Source organism: Artemia franciscana, unplaced genomic scaffold (genome assembly GCF_032884065.1).
Source record: "Artemia franciscana unplaced genomic scaffold, ASM3288406v1 PGA_scaffold_62, whole genome shotgun sequence".
NCBI classification, from domain to species: domain Eukaryota; kingdom Metazoa; phylum Arthropoda; class Branchiopoda; order Anostraca; family Artemiidae; genus Artemia; species Artemia franciscana.
Window position 1 is genome coordinate 668,324 of NW_027062701.1, and position 20,787 is coordinate 689,110.

General features: G+C 34.4%; 1 protein-coding gene across 3 annotated transcripts in view; it reads right to left on the reverse strand.

Moving 5' to 3' along the window:
* LOC136042083 (prolyl 4-hydroxylase subunit alpha-1-like) overlaps positions 1-20,787 on the reverse strand; it is a 122,345-nt gene that overhangs the window by 67,397 nt on the left and 34,161 nt on the right. For all 3 annotated transcript variants that reach the window (XM_065726979.1, XM_065726977.1, XM_065726980.1), the window contains exon 6: positions 11,716-11,882. In XM_065726979.1, coding sequence (XP_065583051.1) covers positions 11,716-11,882 — 167 coding nt within the window. The remainder of the gene's footprint in view (positions 1-11,715; positions 11,883-20,787) is intronic.

Sequence of the window (20,787 nt, forward strand, 5' to 3'; positions counted from 1 at the left end):
AAGCTCCTATTTACAAAAATGTGGAATTTTGTATTTTTTGCCAGAAGGCAGATCACGGATGCGTGTTTATTTGTTTTTTTTTTTGTTTTTTTTTTGTTTTTTCCAGGGGTGATCGTATTGACCCAGTTGTCCTAGAATGTTGCGAGAGAGCTCATTCTAACGGAAATGAAAATTTCTAGTGCCCTTTTTAAGTGACCAAAAAATTGGAGGGCACCTAGGCCCCCTCCCACGCTAATTATTTTCCCAAAGTCAACGGATCAATATTCTAAGATAGCCATTTTATTCAGCGTAGTCGAAAAACCTTATAACTATGTCTTTGGAGACGACTTACTCCTCCACAGTCCCCGTGGGAGGGGCTACAAGTTACAAACTTTGACCAGTGCTTACATATAGTAATGGTTATTGGGAAGTGTACAGGCGTTTTTGGGAGGATTTTTTGGTTGGGGGAGGGGTTGAGAAGAGGGGGATATACTGGGGGAACTTTCCATCGAGGAATCTGCCATGGGGGAAGAAAATTTCCATGAAGGGAGCGCAGAATTTACTAGCATTATTTAGAAAAAACAATGAAAAAATAAATATGAAAAAGTTTTTTCAGCTGGAAGTAAGGAGCAGCATTAAAACTTAAATTAACAGAAATTATTACCCATATAAGGGGCTCACTTCCTCCTAATACCTCGCTCTTTACGCTAAAGTATTTTTAGTATGTCAACTATTTATTCTACGGCTTTTGTGATTCAGGGGTCATTCTTAATGAATTGGGACAAAATTTAAGATTTGGTGTAAAGAGAGAGGTACTGACGAGGGGGCGAACCCTCTCATGTGTGTAATAAAAACATGAGAATAAAAAATTCTTTACGTAAGGTAATTTATAAGTTACGTATATCTTTTACTAATAAAAAGATTCGTAAAAAATTAAAAGTTCTAGTTGCCTTTTTAATTAACCAAAAAATTGGAGGGCAACAAGGCTTCCTCCCCGCTCTTTTTTTCTCAAAATCATTCGCTCAAAATTATGAGAAAGCCATTTAGCCAAAAAAAAAAAAAAAAAAAAAAAAAAAAAAAAAAAAAAAAAAAAAAAAAAAAAAAAAAGCAAATTCCTCTGGGGAGAGCCAAAATCAAAACATGTATTGATTCAAAAACGTTCAGAAATTAAATAAAAAAACAAGTTTTTTCAGCTGAAAGTAAGGAGCTACATTAAAACTTAAAACGAACAGAAATTAATTCGTATACGAAAGGGGCTGCTTCCTCATCAACGCCCCGCTCTTTACGCTAAAGTTTTTTACTGTTTTAAAAAGAAGAGTTGAGAGAAAGAGTCAAACTTTAGCGTAAAGAGCGGGGCGTTGATGAGGAAGCAGCCCCTTTCGTATACGAAGTAATTTCTGTTCGTTTTAAATTTTAATGTCGCTCCTTACTTTCAGTTGAAAAAACTTATTTTTTTTTATTTAATTTCGTTAAAAGTCCAAAAGATTTTGAACTTTTTAAGCATCTAAAAACTGTTTCCTCCTGATTAATTTTTATTTATACATTATAAGAACTAATAAGATTAACAATATGAATTTCGTACTAAAAGTCTTGAACCTTAAGTCTACAACATAAAAACGAGTTTTATTTTATAGTAGTTCCGTAAAAACTACAATCACTACGTCTACCTGTGGCGTATCTAATTGATTAACCTACTTACTTTCTAAACCTTTTCTCTGCTAATAACACACACTATTTCGGAAGAGGAAAAATAATGTGGAAATTTACCTAAATAGACGAATCCCTACACAAAGACCTGTCGGATGGAATAGCCTAACGAAAACTCGTCTTATTGATTCACTAAAAAAAAAAAAAAAAACGAGAAATACCTGATTCGACTACTGGCAGTAGCATAAATACTAGATGGTCAAGGTTTTGTGTCTGTTTTGATGAAAAAAGATCAATCAAGATCGCTACTGACTACAACATTCTTAGTAATATTTACTTTTAGAAAATATAACTCGGTAGTTATCGGTTATATAATAAACACATGAAAAGTGAAGTTTGGCTAATTCTAATTAAATAAAACAAAATATAATGAAAATATACAACTCTAGTAACAAAATGTTCAAAACTACCACACAGAATTATCAAAGGAAGGCCGCCCAGAGCGCAGTATATTAAATACGTAACCTAACCAATATACTTTTTCGCCCCTCAACCACAGAAAAACCTATTCGAAATATTGGTCACGAAGTGAGAAACCCCTGTTTGCCTAGCGAGCCAAAGGAATTGTCTTGTTGAAGAAGTCGGGGGAAGACGGGGCGGACCGCGGTACTAAGTTTAAAATGATTTTTATTAATTCGAAGGAGTCAATATAAAAGGCTACAAAATTTCATAGAAGTACATTGTATTTTTGTAAACGAAGTTTCATACCCATTTTGTAAAAAGCGAACAAAATTATTATTTGTTTAATTAAAAAAAAAAACTAAAAAAGGTCAAATAACCTGTTATGCCCCGTATCCAAGGCAGAACAGGGTGATAATTAAAAACAGTATATCTAAATAAGTAAAACTGATACTTGACTTTTTATTTGTTTTGTTTAAGGAAAACAAAACTATTTTAAACATATTCTTTCATAAAATTAATCTGATTCTGATTAATTAAATCAATTAATTAATCCGATTAATGAAAGTAAAACTATAATTTGGCTTTTTATTCATTTTGCTTAAGGCAACAAAACTAGTTTAAACATATTCCTTCGTCAAATTGAACTCGTTCTGAATTACAAAATTCACATACATTGATAGCTTCATCCGCCTCGCTATCAATTCCTAGACGGGAATTATGGGCTCATTTTTCGCATATAGAACAGACAATCCATCCCTCAATTGACCGTGAGTAAAAATCACAACAATATGAACATCCACAGTCGGAAAAGTAGTCAGAATCACTGCCGTAAGTTTCAGGTTGTTTCTTTATTTTCTTGCTTTTTTTCCTGGCCCTTCTTCACTCTTATTCAGGCTTTTCCCCCTTGTTTTTAGAGTTTCTGTTTTGTTTTCTTTTTCAAAAAGTATCTGCAGTGCATCTTTCTGTCTTGGTAATCTCCCTGATTTTCTTTTTTTTTCTTTTATAACATCCTCTAACTCTTTTTTGTATGGTGAATCAGTAATGTACGGATGAAAATGAACAACCTAGCCCATCAAAAGTGACAAGACCAATCTGAGCCGCTAAGGTAAAGGTCATTGAAAAAACGTTTGAAGCAATGATAAACGAAAATAAAGAACAAAGAAATCTGCGATTAGAAGATATATGACAGCGAGAACAAAGAAATATGCAGTTAGAAGATAAGTGGCAGCGAGAATTACAAGCAGCAGTGGGAATCAGAACGTGTCAAAAATGAAAGTGATGAATAAAGAGTTGTATGGTTAGCAGGAACGTGACAGCAAGTATCAGACAATGTCAAAAATGGAATAGAAATGCTGTTAGAAGACAAGCGACAGTGAGAATGAGAACGAGTCAAAAATGAAAGTTAAGAAGAAAAAAATGTTACGCTAGAAGAACAACGCCATCGCAATCTTCGACGCCAATAAACTGTGGCGCAAAAACCCAGTAAAAACCTACAAATATTTTTATATTTGAAATTTTTACATTTATATTTTATATATGTATCTTGTAATATTTTTTCGCTGCGAATGTGCACCAGTTATTTCATTCGAAAGTCAGAGTAACCACTTCTTGACCTTAGTGTTCTAAGATTGAGAGTGAAACATAGAACCAGTTATATTAGTATTAGATGTCCTAAGATGTGCACACACCATGAATTGCTAGAACTTGTTAATTGTTGTGTAAACTCACAACTGTAAACTCATAAATAAAACTAGCAATATGCGTCATGCATTCGCAAGACTATTATCTTAAAGCCAAGGCTAATTTTTTTATAATTTTGACAGTTAATTTTTGAATACTTGATGCATAATTATTTTTTTAAATTGTTTAACTTAAAGCAATTTTCACAAATAGTTGTTCATTTATATTTTGTGAAAGAGTGATGACCCTCAAAGGCCAAAATATAAAAACAGGCCGAGGGTTGGCCATTCCTAATCTATATAATTGTAGGGCTCTGGCAGGCTGGCCCAACTTCGTAAACGTAGACATGTTACAACTCTTTCGACTCGTGATTACTGATAGATTATTTAGGGAGTGGTAAAAATAAACAGATGGCTATCCCAAACAAAAGAAATCAACAGATTCTACGCAGGATCACAACCCAAATCACAGTCAGGAAGTTGGTATTTACATGAGGTTTTGTGATGTTTATTTGCAATGGTGATGAAAGTAAAGCAGAAGCTATAGCGGAAGATGTTTTAGCTACTTCAGTGAAGTGATTACTGCATTCGAGATCGGAGTCTGTTTTTTCGTTTTTTGTTATTTTGTTTGTGTTTGAATATTACTTTTTGTGCTTATCGAAAAATACCTGAGAAGGGAGTTTATTCAATTGATGCTTATGCCTTATGGAAGTGCTAATTTATTTGCCTTGCTGCCACTCATTACGATAAGTAAGTTTAGTTAGAGCTTTTGATGCTTAGCTCCTTCCGTTTCATGAAGATTTGGAACGAAGTTCGATTACGTTTGGGGAGAACTTTAGCTATGATTTAAATCAAATGGTTCAACATTAAATCAAATGGTTCATGTTTTCGTAAGCCAACCCTACGTGATACACCATCTCAATTCACGCCACTGTGCCAAACAATGACTGGCATTTCTGGCACCTTCTAGCACCCCTCATTATTCCTAAGACATTTTCCAAATATTTTCTTGTTAAAAATCACGAATTAAATTCAATAGTTCATATTTTAGTAATTGACCCCTAAACATGATGCCCACATGACAATTCACGCCACGGTGGCAAACTACAGATAGCACAAGACCCCATCTGGCACATAATATCACACGTATGGAAAAACGTGTGAAAACATTCCTGCAAAAATATTCGTTTACACTAGAATCGATCGTTTAAACTTGAAAAAAAAAAATCCCTAATAGCGTTTCTTTTGATGACTCCTTGCAATTGAGGCCAGCGTGGCACAATGTACCAGCCCTGATGACCCCCTCTAGGGGCATATTATCAAAACTAAGGGTTTTTCAACCTTTTCCCCTCATAAATATATTTATAAACTAAAAAATGATCTTTTTTTTTTGAACAGCGGAAACTTGCCATTTGATTGTTAAATCGCGATGTTCCATGGCAATTCCCAGCCTGTGACTAAATGGCTGACACACGGTAGAATTTAAACCATTTTCTTGAAAAAGCCTTTTTTTGTTCCCATAACATGTAGAAACCCAGACCAAGCCATAAACATCAAGACCAAGTCGTAAAAATCCAGGCAAATTCAATGAAATCATATCCAAACTGTAGAGATCAAGGGCAACCTCTAAAATCAAGTGCAGTACGTAGAAATCATAACAAATACATAGAAATCCACATGAATTCATAAAAATCAAAACTAAGCCACATAAATCAAGACCAAACTGTAGAAATCATAACCAGTGCATAGAAACCCAGACCAAAAATGCAAGTCCTTTAATACGCTTGAAAATGACAGAAAGTTTGTTAGATTCATTGTCTTTTCATCTAGTATTGCATGACCTAAATAGATCGCCAAATTTCTGTAGATCACCAGGTGCCTACAGACTTGCTTTTACGTAGTTTAGGAAGATCGCTAAGACAATAAGACGGCCTATAGTCAAGGGGCGTGGAAGGTCTGACAAATATGTTTGATTTTGCGAGCGGCTACTACACGAGCCTGGATTATTGCACAATAAGAGGGGCACTAAGGCAATTCTATTGTCGAAGGAGACGCAACATTCCATCAACCTAGTTCAATATTTGTAGGAACCTTGGTGATAAAGGCGTATCCAGGCTTCTTGTTAGGGGGTATTTTTCGGTAGGTGAGGGGTAGGGTAAGGAAAAAAACTTTGAAAATAGCTTCAAAAATTTGTTTGATACCTTTCTTACAAGAAACATTTTTTGTTACCTTTTTACAAGTAAGACAAAATTTCACGGGGAGGGGGGGGGTTCAGACCCTGTAACTCACCCTCAACATACGGCCTTGCTTATTGACCGTTTCTGCATATCGGCCAATCTAACCTCCAAAATCCAAGTCTAATCTCATAAAAAAAGGTCTTCCTCAAGTTAATGATTGAAGAAAACTTGATAAATGTCAATGTTGACATCTGAGAACGGCCTGTTTTAAAGTAATTACAATTAGAGCACAAAACTTATGAAAGTGTGTCATTTGCTCTTCTTCTCACTTATTTTTTCATTTTCTTTAATGAACCAGAATCGATAGCTTAGCTTCAGGAGACTAAGGCATACAGTAAATTTCCACAAAAAAACACACACGAAAAAAAAATAGTAAGAATAATTAAACAATGTGGATAAAAAAACAGAATGACTAAACGTTCAAAACTACAATATTTGTCACTACCGTCTGGTCATCAAATCCACTAATTCAACTTCCAGATTTGCTAATACTTTAGCATCTAGCACTCTATTTACTCTTGGCATAATATATATATAGAATTAAAGTCCCGACGATTGATGGTCTACAAATTTCGGCTGTAGTAGTTCCAGTAGAAAAGGGCATACGGCAAGGTGCAGTTTCTTCCCCTACCCTTTACAATAATAGTGTTGTAGAATCAAAAAAGATGTTGAGATGAGTCTTGTGTTTAGAGGTAGTGATATATCACTGTTAAATTATGCCGATGATATACTGAATTTAAGCCGTTCTTTTGGGATGATAGAAAAGAACTTTGATATTCTAGGAAACGCTTATTCCGAAATAAACCTTTAACGAAAGTAAGAGCGAAATTGTTGTTTTCAACCGTCAAAGCTCAGATGACGTTCCTGATATCCGACTTGGAAATAGTGTCGTGAGACCAGCGCCTAGTTTAGTTTACCTCGGGCTCCCAATCGGTTGTGATGTGAAATCTACGAGATCACTGCTAGTTGAACATTTGACCAGCAAGATCCGCAAATCTTACGGTCTACTCATATCTACCAAGACATATTATAATAGACATATCAGAGCGAGACTTTTCAATGCGCTGGTGGAGCCACATGTTATTGGTCTCCCCGTTTTGGGCTCTATTAACCGATCGGAATAAACGTACCATCCGGTCATGCTTTTACCGTTTTTGTAAGTTCTTGTTAGGCCTACCATTCTGGACTAGAAACTCTTGGATTAGTGAAAGATATGGCATTCTTGATCCATACCTGGCCTTCCAAAATCGGCTGTCTCGCTATATCCGAACTCTCTGCAAGAATAATTCCCTGTATGGGGCGATGCTGCCATAATCTTCTTCTTCTTATAGGTTATCTTTCTAGTTTAGTTATATTTTCTCTTGTTATTTATGTATTATGTAGGATAAGTATTTAGTTTCTTTTTTTTGGGTCGTTTTGTTAATTTCGTTTGCTTTTTCTTTTCTCCATAGGGTTATCTTTGTGGGTTATTAATAAATGATGAATTTGATGAATGCGAAAGATGAGCGGCAGTCTATACTGTGTTTGTAAATATTTCTAGTTATCAATGCAGCTTTACTTCGTCTGTTCTACTGATCTGTTAGTCTATTTTATTATACTGTTTTTCTTTGTTATATTAGATTTATTGTGCTTGCCATTGTTGAGTTACGTGTACTTTTGTTTTTGCTTTGTTTATTAATTTTTTCTCTGTACTCCACTGTTTATACTTTTGTATATTTGTGGATAATAAATATTATTATTATATATATATATATATATATATATATATATATATATATATATATATATATATATATATATATATATATATATATATATATATATATATATATATATATATATATATATATATATTATATATATATATATTATTTATATTATTTATATTATATATATATGTATATATATATATATATATATTATATATATATAATATATATATATGTATATATATATATAATATATATATATATATATATATATATATATATATATATATATATATATATATATATATATATATATATATATATATATATATATATATATATATATATATCAGACAAAGATTAAATTTCCCTAAAAGTTAGTCTTAGAATAGTTGGTTTTTTAGAATCCAACTTAACTAGTCATTTGGAAATGTATCTAAAAAGACTTCCCTTCTTCAAACATACAAAAAAGAAAAGACATCATAAAAACATTGAAAACTCTCAAACGTAACTCACTTATTTGACACATGGTCAATTCTACTAACTGTAGAATACAGGACGTTGGAGGGGCAGCAACATCACCCTTATTTGTGGAAAATTGTGCTCGTTTTAGGGTTGGCTTCATTGTTCACTATTTAATTCATAAAAATTTGTGCCAGTTTCCGCCTTTAAATTCGCTCTTTCGTTTTCAAGGAAGAAACTTCTTTTTTTATTTAGAAAGTGTTCGTTTGATAATTGACATAGTTTTTGTATGTATTAATGTCAATAATGCTGGCACATATGTTGATTAGAACTTATTCAAATAAGTTAATGATACTCAACAGTAGACATGAGGCAGAAACAGCTGTGGTAAAAGAAATCACAGTACAAATAACCAAACAATGAATATGAACATCCACATAGCACTATTAGCCTCAGATATACAATCAACAACATCTTGAATTCTTAACTATCGCATTTTTGTGCAAATAGAACTCTCTTAGTGAAATATGTTCTCAATGTGTTTTGCATTGAACTCCTACTGAAACATTAGTGACAGCTTTCTAATCAAACAGTTCGTGGCAACTGTAAGGAGCGACACGGCTCAATAGTAACCAAAACTCTAACAAATGGAATTTTGATACCAATAGCTACATCAAAAGAATCTCATTTTAATACTGATTCAAAATATATAAGTTTCATCAAGTTTAGTCTTACCCATCAAAAGTTACGAGCCTGAGAAAATTTGCCTTATTTTAGAAAATAGGGGAAAACACCCCCTAAAAGTCATAGAATCGTAACAAAAATCACACCATCAGATTCAGCGTATAAGAAAACCCTATTGTAGAAGTTTCAAGCTCCTATCTATAAAAATCTGGAAATTTGTATATTTTGCCAGAAGGCAGATCACGGATGCGTTTGTTTTTTTCCCAGTTTATTTTTTTTCCCAGGGGTGATTGCATCGACCCAGTGGTCCTAGAATCTTTAGAGAGGGTTCATTCTAACGGAAATGAAAAGTTCTAGTGCCCTTTTTAAGTGACCCAAAAAATTGGAGGGCCCCTATGCCCCCTCCCACGCTAATTATTTTCCCAAAGTCAACGGATTAAAATTCTGATAGATAGGCATTTTATTCAGCGTCTTCGAAAAACCTTATAACTATGTCTTTGGGGATGACTTACTCCCCCACAGTCCCCGTGGGAGCGGCTACAAGTTACAAACTTTGACCAGTGCTTACATATAGCAATGGTTACTGGGAAGTGTACAGACGTTTTCGGAGGGATTTTTTGGCTGGGGGAGGGGTTGAGAAGAGGGGGATATGTAGGGGGAACTTTCCATCGAGGAATTTGTCATGGGGGAAGAGAATTTTCATGAAGGGAGCGCAGGATCTTCTAGCACTATTAAAAAAAAACAATGAAATAATAGATATGAAAAAGTTTTTTCAACTGGAAGTAAGGAGCAGCATTAAAACTTAAAACGAACAGAAATTATTATGCATATGAGGGGCTCACCTCCTCCTAATACCTCACTCTTCACGCTAAAGTATTTTTAGTAATTTCAACTATTTATTCTACGGCTTTTGTGATTCAGGGGTCATTGTTAATGAATTGGGACAAAATTTTAGCTTTAGTGTAAAGAGCGAGGTACGGACGAGGGGGTGAACCCCCTCATATATGTAATAAAAACATGAGAATACAGAAGTTACAGAAGAAACTAACAGAAATTACTTCGTATATGAAAGGGGCTGCTTCCTCATCAACGCCCCGCTCTTTACGCTAAAGTTTTTTTACTGTTCTAAAAAGTAGAATTGAGAGAAAGAATCAAACTTTAGCGTAAAGAGCGGGGCGTTGATGAGGAAGCAGCCCCTTTCATATACGAAGTAATTTCTGTTAGTTTTAAGTTTTAATGTCGCTCCTTACTTTCAGTTAAAAAAACTTGTTTTTTTTATTTAATCAACAATATAATGAGCCCTTTAATACCTAATTTGGTCAGAATCAGATGTTATATCCGAACAACATCTTTATTCGGTTTCGATTATAGACTTACATTTTTGATTCAAGATAGTCACACTGCAATTTTAATGAATTCTAATGATTAAAATCTAATCCTGCAGGACAATATGTTGAATAATTCCAGAGTCAGGAGTCAAAGAGGTACACAATGGAGCCGATTACTTCTGTCATAGGGCAGAGGAAAAATCCTAGAGAGAGAAAGATGGAGAGAGAGAAGGGGAAGAGAGAGGGGGGGTGAGAAATAGAAAATATTTATTTAAAAAACAAACAAAAAGTTTTGACTCTAATCAACAACATCGAAAATCCTTAACCATCCCATCTCAACAACGTGTAATGTCACAACCACTGTTCCAATTAAAATGCATCTAAGAAGCCTTGATTTTACATGAGCTATTTGGATCTCATTTGTCATTTTATACTAGGATGCATACGTTTGTGTCCTTTCGAACGTTCACTGACTATCTTGAAATTTGGAGCCAATACGATCTGGTGCTCGAGGAGCACCCAATAGTAAATGGGTTATTGCAGGGGTTATAGGGACCCCTCTAATCAGTTTTAGACCTTAAAATGAGCACTAGAATTAAAAAATTGGTTCTTTCTCAAGTTCCTACCCCAGCCCGTCTGATAGATGGACAAGTGTATTTTAAAGTTAAATATACAGTCATGAACACAGTACAAACAACACAAACGAAAGACACAAATAACATGAACTTTGGTCAGTGATTATCGTTAGACACTTAAATAAAACACTGCATTAACCTAATACTACTACATAATACTTGAAAAAAACGGTCATATATGATAACCATGAACAAAAACATGAGACACATCGCATTTATTAGTTCCATATAACGAAATCACGTTAAGTATGACACATAAAAAATTTTCATTTCTGCACATGGAAGCTTCAAGCTTTCACTCCAAGCTTCTCAAACATGTTGAACTCGATAGTGTTATTTTCATGATATCGCATAATATCTTATTGTTGGGGGTGCTGCACCCATTTTTCTGAAATCATTCATATATTTATTTACCTTTAACCATTAATATGCAACCTTAAGCTTCATATTTTTTGCACAGATATCTACCCTTTGTGTATTCCAAACCTTTGGCATGAAGCTTGTAAATGATTAAATAAAAAAATAAGTTTTTTTCAAATGATAGTAAGGAAAAGAGGAATGGGAGGGGGGCTAATTACCCTTCAATATTACTTGTTATCTAAAAGGGCAATACAATTTTTAATATATTTATTGCTGTATGCCAATTTTTAATATATATGTGAATGTATATATATATATATATATATATATATATATATATATATATATATATATATATATATATATATATATATATATATATATATATATATATATATATATATATATATATTGTCAAACTTACAGTTTTTAGAGTTTCCGTTTCTATTCAAAAAGTTCACTCCTTTCTTATGCATGGTCTTACTGTCAGTTTCAAATAAGCTTTGAATGAAGGAAACTTGTATAAAGCTTACCTCATCAGCAGGGACTAAGCCTTCTACTCCAGGATCTCCTCTCGGTGGGTATGCTCCTTGCTTTTTAAGGGTGTCTTCATAGAATTTTTTGTTCCCCAGAGCTCTCTGATGATATGGCACAAGACGCAATAACTCATTAGTATAGTGAAGGGCTTGGTGTATGTTACCTACAACAATATTTTGAGGTAGAACTTTCATTGTTAAAGTTTTCAAAATTGAACGGCAGAATGAAAAAAGCACGTCCATTAGAAAATTGGAACTGTTGGATGCCTCTCAATACCCCTCCTCCCTATTTTGGATAGTGACACCTCTGACTAGGGAGTACCCATAACATTAAAAATGGCGTGAATTCACAGAAACACAGGGGAGGGGTGGTAAAAGACATTTTTCAAAATCTAGAAGGGGGGCAATTTTGCAGCTGTTTTTTTTCAACGGAAACGCCAATAAAGGATATCTTTCAAACATAGGGAGGCAAAAAATATTAGGGGATAAATACCCCCTCCCTCCAATTCCCCCTACAGAAACGGGAGGCTTAACCAACAAAAACTTTTCACGTAGTCACTATATAATCAAACAGTACACCCCTTCCATGCTTTTCAAACGATATTGATTCTATAAACCTTCTCATGGCTAAGACATTCGGGTAAAATTCGATGGGGATTTGGAAGGTAATATGTTCGAAAATATCGATAAACCTGATAAAATCCATAAACCTGGCAAAGCTTGGCGAGGACAGCCGTTTACTGGTGAAGATTTTCAAGGATACAGAGACAAAAACCTCAAGAAGAAAGTATCCTCATATTTAACTGCCAATTCCTTTTAATAAGAAATTTAACAATTATTTAGAAGCTTTTTTAAGCTTCTCGTAATGAGTTGGACGATTGGTTGTTAAGGCTTGAAACGAACATAAATCTTTTTGCGCATTACGAGGCCCGTAGTGTCCATTGAACCCCGACTCTTTTCCTTTAACGTAGAGTTTATTGATCAAGAGCATAAGAATAAGAGCAAAAATACACTAAAATTAGGCAAATTTTACAAGATTGCTTTAAATCTTTTTTTCCAGGCCCTCCCTCAGTCCGACCATACAATACTTGTTGTCCTTTAAGTAAGCTTCCTGTGCCTTTCATTATCTCCGAGCGGTCTAGATTTTCACCTAAAAATATTATTACAAACTATTGGAACACCTATGAATCTTCTTTTGATCAGAGTCTATCGCTATTAACATTAAAGACTAAAATCAATGCTCTGCTAATTAGTAAATATGAGTTTGTGAGTAGCTCCCGGCCGTTCAGCTATCGGATAAATAATGACAATAATTTTAATCAAAGTTTTTTTTTGCATTTATTTTTTGGTGTGGGAGAGAGTGAGATGTGTGATGACATCCGTTTCTTCTGGGTTTCTTTGTTTACACCGTTTGTATTGTCGCCCGGCTTTCGAGCCAGTCTCCCTGCCGGGAATGTTGTGTGAATAGTTTTATATATGTATAGCCAAATATATAGTTTTATAGTTTTATATATGTATATTGAACATGAGTCCAACTCATATGGCTTAAATTACAATAAGTGTAGATACAGTTATTAGTAAAAAATTTTCGAAGTGGGAAGGAGGAAGCATCACCTGTCAAAGATTACTCCTGGGGATGCTTCAAAACTTTCTGCCTTTGTATATTTAAAGGCGCCATTTAGACCAAATCTTGGGGTGGGCATAAACCTTATCTTGCCCCCCCCCCCGACTCACTTCGTGTCGCGTAATCATCTAGGAAATGGGCATTTGACAGAACTCGAGAATTTTATTATGTATCTTACCTACTTTACAGGTTTACAATAATTAATAGCAAATAGCGTAATTACCCCAAGGGTCGTCAAGTAATTACGCTCTTTGGTTAATAGGCGTGCAGTAATTTCAAATCAATTGGACAGAATGGATTATGTTGGACATAATGGATTATTATGGCCGGCAAAGGGCCCTTTGCGGTGGAAGCTTGGGCCCCCTGGAAAATCTGGGGTGGGCATTTGCCCCTCCCCCCAAATGGCGCCTCTGTGTGAATAGTTTTATATATGTATAGTCAATGAATAATACTAAAAAAAAGCTTGAACAGATTGAACATGAGTCCAACTCATATGGCTTAAATTACAATAAGCGTAGATACGGTTATTATTAAAAAAATTTCGAAGTGGGAGGGAGGAAGCGTCACCGGTCAAAGATTGGACTAACAGCAAAGGGAATGCTTCAAAACTTTCTGCCTTTGTATATTTAAACATATGAATATTAACTCTTATTTCAAACTCAACATATTTCTGCAATATGGGAGGAACTATCATCCGCGGCGAAAATTCAGGCATAAAATGCACTTTTTAGGCTTCAGGAACCACCCCCTCCCCCCACAAAAGGACACAGTGACCTTCTTTTAATAGTTCGTGAGTAACTGCACAATGCTGTATCAACGTAAACCATGCTGCATATAGGTTTTAAATAACAATTAAGAGAACAGTTTTTTTTTTCAAATGAAAATGAAGAGGCAACATTAAAACTTAAAACAAACAGAAATTATTCCGTAACTACTGCTCAGTAATTACTCGTAACAACGATTCCTATTCCCCCTCCCCCACTCTTCATGCTAAAGTTTCTAGTGCTACTGTGAAGGGACTTATGGGTGCAATAACAGTGCAACCGATCCCTTTTTAAAACATTCAAACTGAAAATTGTACTGTTCAAACCAAATGCGCATTAACAAGACCTTCAGTTCCTTTGATATTGCGAAAAACGCTTTATATTCCATTCCAATCGCCTTTGCGTCAGAGTAGTACTGGGGACAAAAGTCGAACTTTGGCATAAAGAGCAGAGGGTTGACGAGGGGGAAACCCAGTCAATAACGAAATAACTTATGTTCGTTTTAAGTTTTAATGTCACTCTTTACTTTCATTTGATTTTCTTAATTTATATTCAGTTCGTTTTTAGTACCATACCAGCCCTTGTATTTATAAATAGTTTTAAAGTCAATTTGACATCTAACCACTAGGAAATTACTCCAGGCGGTAGTTCTATTGTACTTACTTGGTAGTAAGAATACCAACCAAAAAATCGATGTGTTGAAAAGAAATCCATATATGGTCAGATACAAACTCCATAATGTATCATCAGATTTTATGGACCCTACCCAAAGTGTTTCTATTATTATTATATTTAATAGTAGTAAATCGGATATAAATACTGGTCATTGGCTTTGTACTTTGTCAAACAGTTCGTGGTAACCAGGAGTGACTCGGCCCAATATTAACACGATAACCATTTGAAAACAGTGGATACATCAAGAGAATTGTCTTTTTATGCTAATTCCAAATATATTTTTTTGTCAGGCCAAATATCAGGCCTGAGATAACTTGCCTGATTAACGAAAATAGGGGGAAACATCCCTAAAAATTAAGAGATGTTACTGCAAAATCACATCATCAGATTCAGCATATAAGAGAACCCACCTGTAGAGGTATCAAGGTCCCATTAGCAAAATGCTGAATTTTATATGTTTTTTTTTTTCAGAAAAAAGATCACAGATGCATGTTTTTTTTTCAGGGAAGATCGTATCATACCAACGGTCCAAGAAGATCGAGAGAGGGCTCATTCGAACGGAAATCAAAAGTTCCAGTGCTCTTTAAAGTGAACAAAATGAGTGGAGGGCAATTTGCCCCCCTCCCACACCCCTTTTTCCACAGTGAGATCCGATCAAAATTTTATATAGTTTGTTTATTCAGCAGAGCTGAAAGACCCAATAACTATGCCTTTGGGGGGGGGGGGGTACATGGCCCCAAAGTCGCTGGGGAAAGCACTGTAGGTTATGCAATTTGCCATTGTTTAATTATAGTATCTGTTATTGGGAAACATACGAATATTTTCTTTTGAGGGGGGGTATCCCACTGGGAGAATCTTCCACGGAGAGGAAAATTTCCGGGGAGAAATTTCTAGGGGAAATTCTTTCACGGGAATAAAAGATGATTTCCTGGCATGATTTAGAAAACGGTCAGAAATTAAATAATAAAAAGAAGTTTTTTCAACTGAAAAGAAGGAGCAACATTAGAACTTAAAACGAACAGGAAATATTCCGTATATAAGGGGGCTGTCCGTTCTTCGACCCTCGCTCTTAATGCTAAAGTTTGACTTCTTGTCACAATTCTTTAAGGAAGAGCGCTCAAACGCAAGGGCCATTGAATTTTGAATGAGAAGTATTCTCAAAGAACTTCGAAACTTTGGCGTAAAGAGCGAGGGTTGAGAAAGACCTCCCTCATATACAGAGTGATTTCTTTTCATTTTAAGTTTTAATGATGCTCCTTGTTTTGAACTAAGAAAACTTGTTTTTTATTTAATCTCTGGCCGTTCTTTTAAATTATGCCAGGAAATCCCCTTCCCTACCCTCATTAATAAAAAAAGGACTGCTTTATCATATATTACGATAGTGTAATAGCTGATATGCTTGTATTTAGCAAATGGGTATATTATCATGGACAAAAGTGAAAACCATAAAACAAATTAAACATGGCAAGAGCAATATTTGATTAACACCTAAGAAAGTGAAAATGCAATCATACGTGACATACAAAAGAAGCTATAATTTACATTATCCTCTTCCAAGTACAACAGCTCTGACGCTACGTAAAGTAAAACTATTTATAATGGCCTAATCATGGCATCTAAAGAATTGTTGACACAACCCTGTTTCACCACATATGTGAAAGTTATTTGCATTGCAGACAAGAGCGCTTGAATTAATTATGGGTAGAGGGGGATACAATTTCAAAAGAAGCTAAAAATACTATGACTAAAATATAAAAAAGAGGGGTTTTGCAAACAATCACTACAGTCTCAATATTTCGAGAAGCAGACATTACTGACGTAATGGCAGAAAAATCAGAAATAATTAGCTTAAAATTAATAATTAGCTTTTTTGTATTTTCTCCCCTCATTGCTCCAAGGAAAAATCCATAAATTTTAATCACAAATCTTAATTTGAACATTCAAGGTCAGAGTGAGACACTATCTTCTATGACTATAAGATGCAAACTAAATGAGTTTTGTGGTTATGTAACCGGTTAGTTCTCGAGTGTGTACTGAATAATACAGATAATACATACTAAAAATACATAGATAATACATACTAAAAATACATAGATAATAATGCTGAATAATACATAGTTCGTTTTTTTCTTTAAAGTTGCTCGAAGGTGAGGATTATTCTACTGTTATGTTTCTTGCTTTTAATCCCTCCAAAATTTGTGTATGACCAAGGATCTAGAAAATTTCCAGATTAAAAGGAATCAAAGTGCTGGATAAAACATGTTTGTATTTGGATGGCCGATCGGGTAGAACCCTTTATTTGCAATACAATAGTGTTTCTCTTAAGTATGACAATCTCACTTTCAACCTTACAAAAGCAATCATAAAAATGTAGATTGCAGCATTTCTTTTTGTCACTAATTAGAATAAAAGTCACATAACCGAATTTGATGAAGCATATCATAACATATTTTCTTCATGACAATGATACAATATAAAACCAATTGTGTGGAAGATGTGCAATCTATTCAACTGCAAATACCGTCAACAAGTAACAATGACTAACGGAAAAGTTCAATGATTTCAGAATGTAAAATGAGTTATCATGAAGCGTGCAAACATGGGTGGAGACCCCCAAAGGAAAATGACAAAAGGACAAGAAGAATTCCAAGAAGTAAAGGAATACCTTACTCGATTAAACAAAAACAGAATATATCTCAGAAGAAATGGTTTCAACAAGCTATAGTATATTTGATGTAACACAATCCTGTACTTATGTACCATTCCAAAGATAGTCGAGAAGTTTACTGAATGTAAGATCTGAGAAAACCAGTTTCATAGCCACAAAAACAAATGATGGGTGACAAAGTGCATTTGAGTTGTATAATTATGGCTATATATTTGCACATTAGAGAGGGTGGGGGAGGTAAGGTTGGGTTACTTTACCCTCCCCCCCCCTAATGTCAAAATAAATAGTCCAAATTATATTATTATATAGCTAAAGTATTATATTTTCATCATGTTTTGGTATTATGGTATTTTATGTATTACGGTATTATGGTATTTTTATGGTATTATGGTATATTTGGTATTATATTTTATCATGATTAACCTAACTTCGGTTCTTGAGTGTGTTTGGTGTAATACTTAAGTACCCATAATCCATAGCAAACTCACGAAATCGTTGCAGGTCAAGGACTAAGGCCGCATCCAGGGGAATAGGGGTTTGACCCTTTCCCAACGAAATTTTTGTCAGACTCGTAACAATGTAACAAAAATGGATATAAAATTTTTTGATCCGTTTTTTTAAAGTTTTTGTCCCCCTTCCCCTCCCGAACCAAAATACTGGATATGACCTTGTCTAGGACCCAAATCCAGCAGTGAGAAAAAAAATATGAGATCCATTACGGGCTACAGAAAGCTTGATTGATTGAGTTTTACATCTTTTATTTATAAAAAAATAGGGGTTTGACCCTTTCCCAACGAAATTTTTGTCAGACTCGTAACAACGTAACAAAAATGGATATAAAATTTTTTGATCCGTTTTTTTTCAGTTTTTGTACCTCCCCCCTCCCGAACCAAAATCCTGGATATGACCTTGTCTAGGACCCAAATCCAGCAGTGAGAAAAAAAAATGTGAGAGCCATTACGGGCTACAGAAGGCTTGATTGATTGAGTTTTACATCTTTTTTTTCTGTTTCTTTATCTGATTACGACAATACGAAATTCATTGTCACATACGTGTAGAGGTGGTGATTTTAGCCAGCAAACCTAAAAATTGGTAAAATAGCCAAATACCTAGGAGTTTTCGCTTTTCAGCATATCTTTGGCATTGCTACTGTAAGAACCATGGGTCAAGTCCGCAGAGTATGCGCGTGCGCAGAGCAATCTTGAGGTTTGAAGTTAGTTGCAAGAGCCAAGGGGATTATGATTAGACTGTGAGCTGAGCCTGCATACGCAGGAAAAATTTCAAGTGAGGTATTAGACTAGTAAGCGTCAATTCTTTTAAGTAAGTTTTTTTGATTGTCTACTCTGTAAGTATCTAAATTTTGTGCAAACTAAACTATCCAGTTTTTAGTGCGAAAATGAAAAGTTTCTCATTAGGACTTTTTTGTCATTTTGAAGAATCGGAAGGAAATCTTTGCAGTCTTAACAATACTAGGATCAGAGCAGATGAAAAGTACTCTATGTGAAGCGGATTTTACATAGAATACAATACTAGCCTTTATCAATAACATACCATCTAGTCTTACAACAAAAAGATACCAGTTTCAGAGGCCTCTCAGATTCTATAAGAGATTTGAGTGTCATTTGCTCTATGCTGAAAACGATTTATGTATTTAACAGAGTGGTTTTTATATGTCAAAACACGAACAACTTCAAATAAGAAAATAATGCTAATAAGAAATAAGAAATTTCTTAGAATTTTTACCTTTCTGACTTTATGTTTAATGTTATTATTTAAAACAGCACATTTTTTGTCAAAACTTCTCCCTTTGATTCAGTTTCATAAAAACACGCAAAAAATTAATGCATAAATAAAAATTAAAAATGAACATTCATAATTTTCATAATGCATTTAGTTTGTTAAAGCAATATTTTGAATTGACGGACCACATAATGATTTAAAAATTGATTGTCTTTAATTTGAAAAGAATGCTTTTAAAATGAAGGAAGCATGGATAAAAATTTACTGCATAAGATACTTATAAAACAGCTCTTCCCTGAGCTGTTTAGGGAAGCGGTAGCCTTACTCTTACTACCCTTAACATTTATTTGTTTGAAGTTTGTCTTGAAAATTTATTTTTATTCATTTAATGTTTCATTTAGTCGTTCATAGTTAATTATTTTCACCCTAAGCTTGAAATATTATACATCTATATTTATGCTCGTTTTAGGTTTAATATAGCTCTTTACTTTTCTTTGAAAACTTTTTTTGTAAACACCTTTTCAAAATCAAGTTCTATTCGTTTTCTAATTCGCATAGTTCGTTTTAGTTTTAATCTACCATTTTTTAATCCAGTTTCCTTTTTCAAGATTTCCATTTTTTTTTTCTGCATAAGAACTAAATCATTGCATTGTAACTTAAATCTTAGGCAAAATTAGAATATTCAACAAGAACTTTAGATAATGCACATTCCTGTCCCCTTCCCCATCCTTTTCAAATATTTTTCCTATTGGATTTGTTTTGCCCAAGGTGCATGCCCACGAAACTCCAAGCCGATCCGAAACACAACACATTGGGACCTCTTTTGTGCGTTACGAAGAATACAACCAATTATTGTAATATTGTTCTGTATTGAGGTCTGGCAGGTATGCAGGGGCGCCCCCTCCCCAAAATCTCTCGATTTTTTTTATTTTTCCGTAATTTTCTGGTGCTTCTCACAGAATAAGGGATTTGAAAGTTTTGCCCCCCCCCCACACACCAAAACAAATTCCTGCGTACGTGCCTTATTGAGGTCACCTGGTTCTTTTCTATATGCTGTGTTAGTTTAAGAGAGTCAGAGAAAACAAAATTTGTAGGCCCAGCTTCAGGTGTCACATATGAACAAAACCAAACTTCACAATGATGTTTTCAGTAAGGTCTACTTGGCTCTGTCTATAGGCCCATTTTGATCATCACGAATAGATGGAGCCAAAAATCAGTTTCAATTTTGTATCTTTTGTTTGCTTTCTGCAGGTAAAATTCGAAGCGCTTACTGCATTGCTTTATTTAGTAGTTAGGACATAGGACTGAGAGTCATATAAGCAAAGATGATCTAAGGCACATCATAGGTAACGCGTATTATAAATATAAAAAAAAATAATTTTTCGACCGAATATAAGGAGCAATTTCAATATTTAAAACTAACAGAAATTTTTCCGAATATGAGGAGGGCTGCCCTTCTCCAATCCTTCAATCGTTACGCTTAAGTTTTTTATAGCCTTTAATAGCTTCTTATTCTAACCAAACGGCCCTTGTCTCTCAGGAGCCACAGTACGCTATTTCATTAACTAATAGTCAAGAAGGAAATTTCGCAGTTTTGG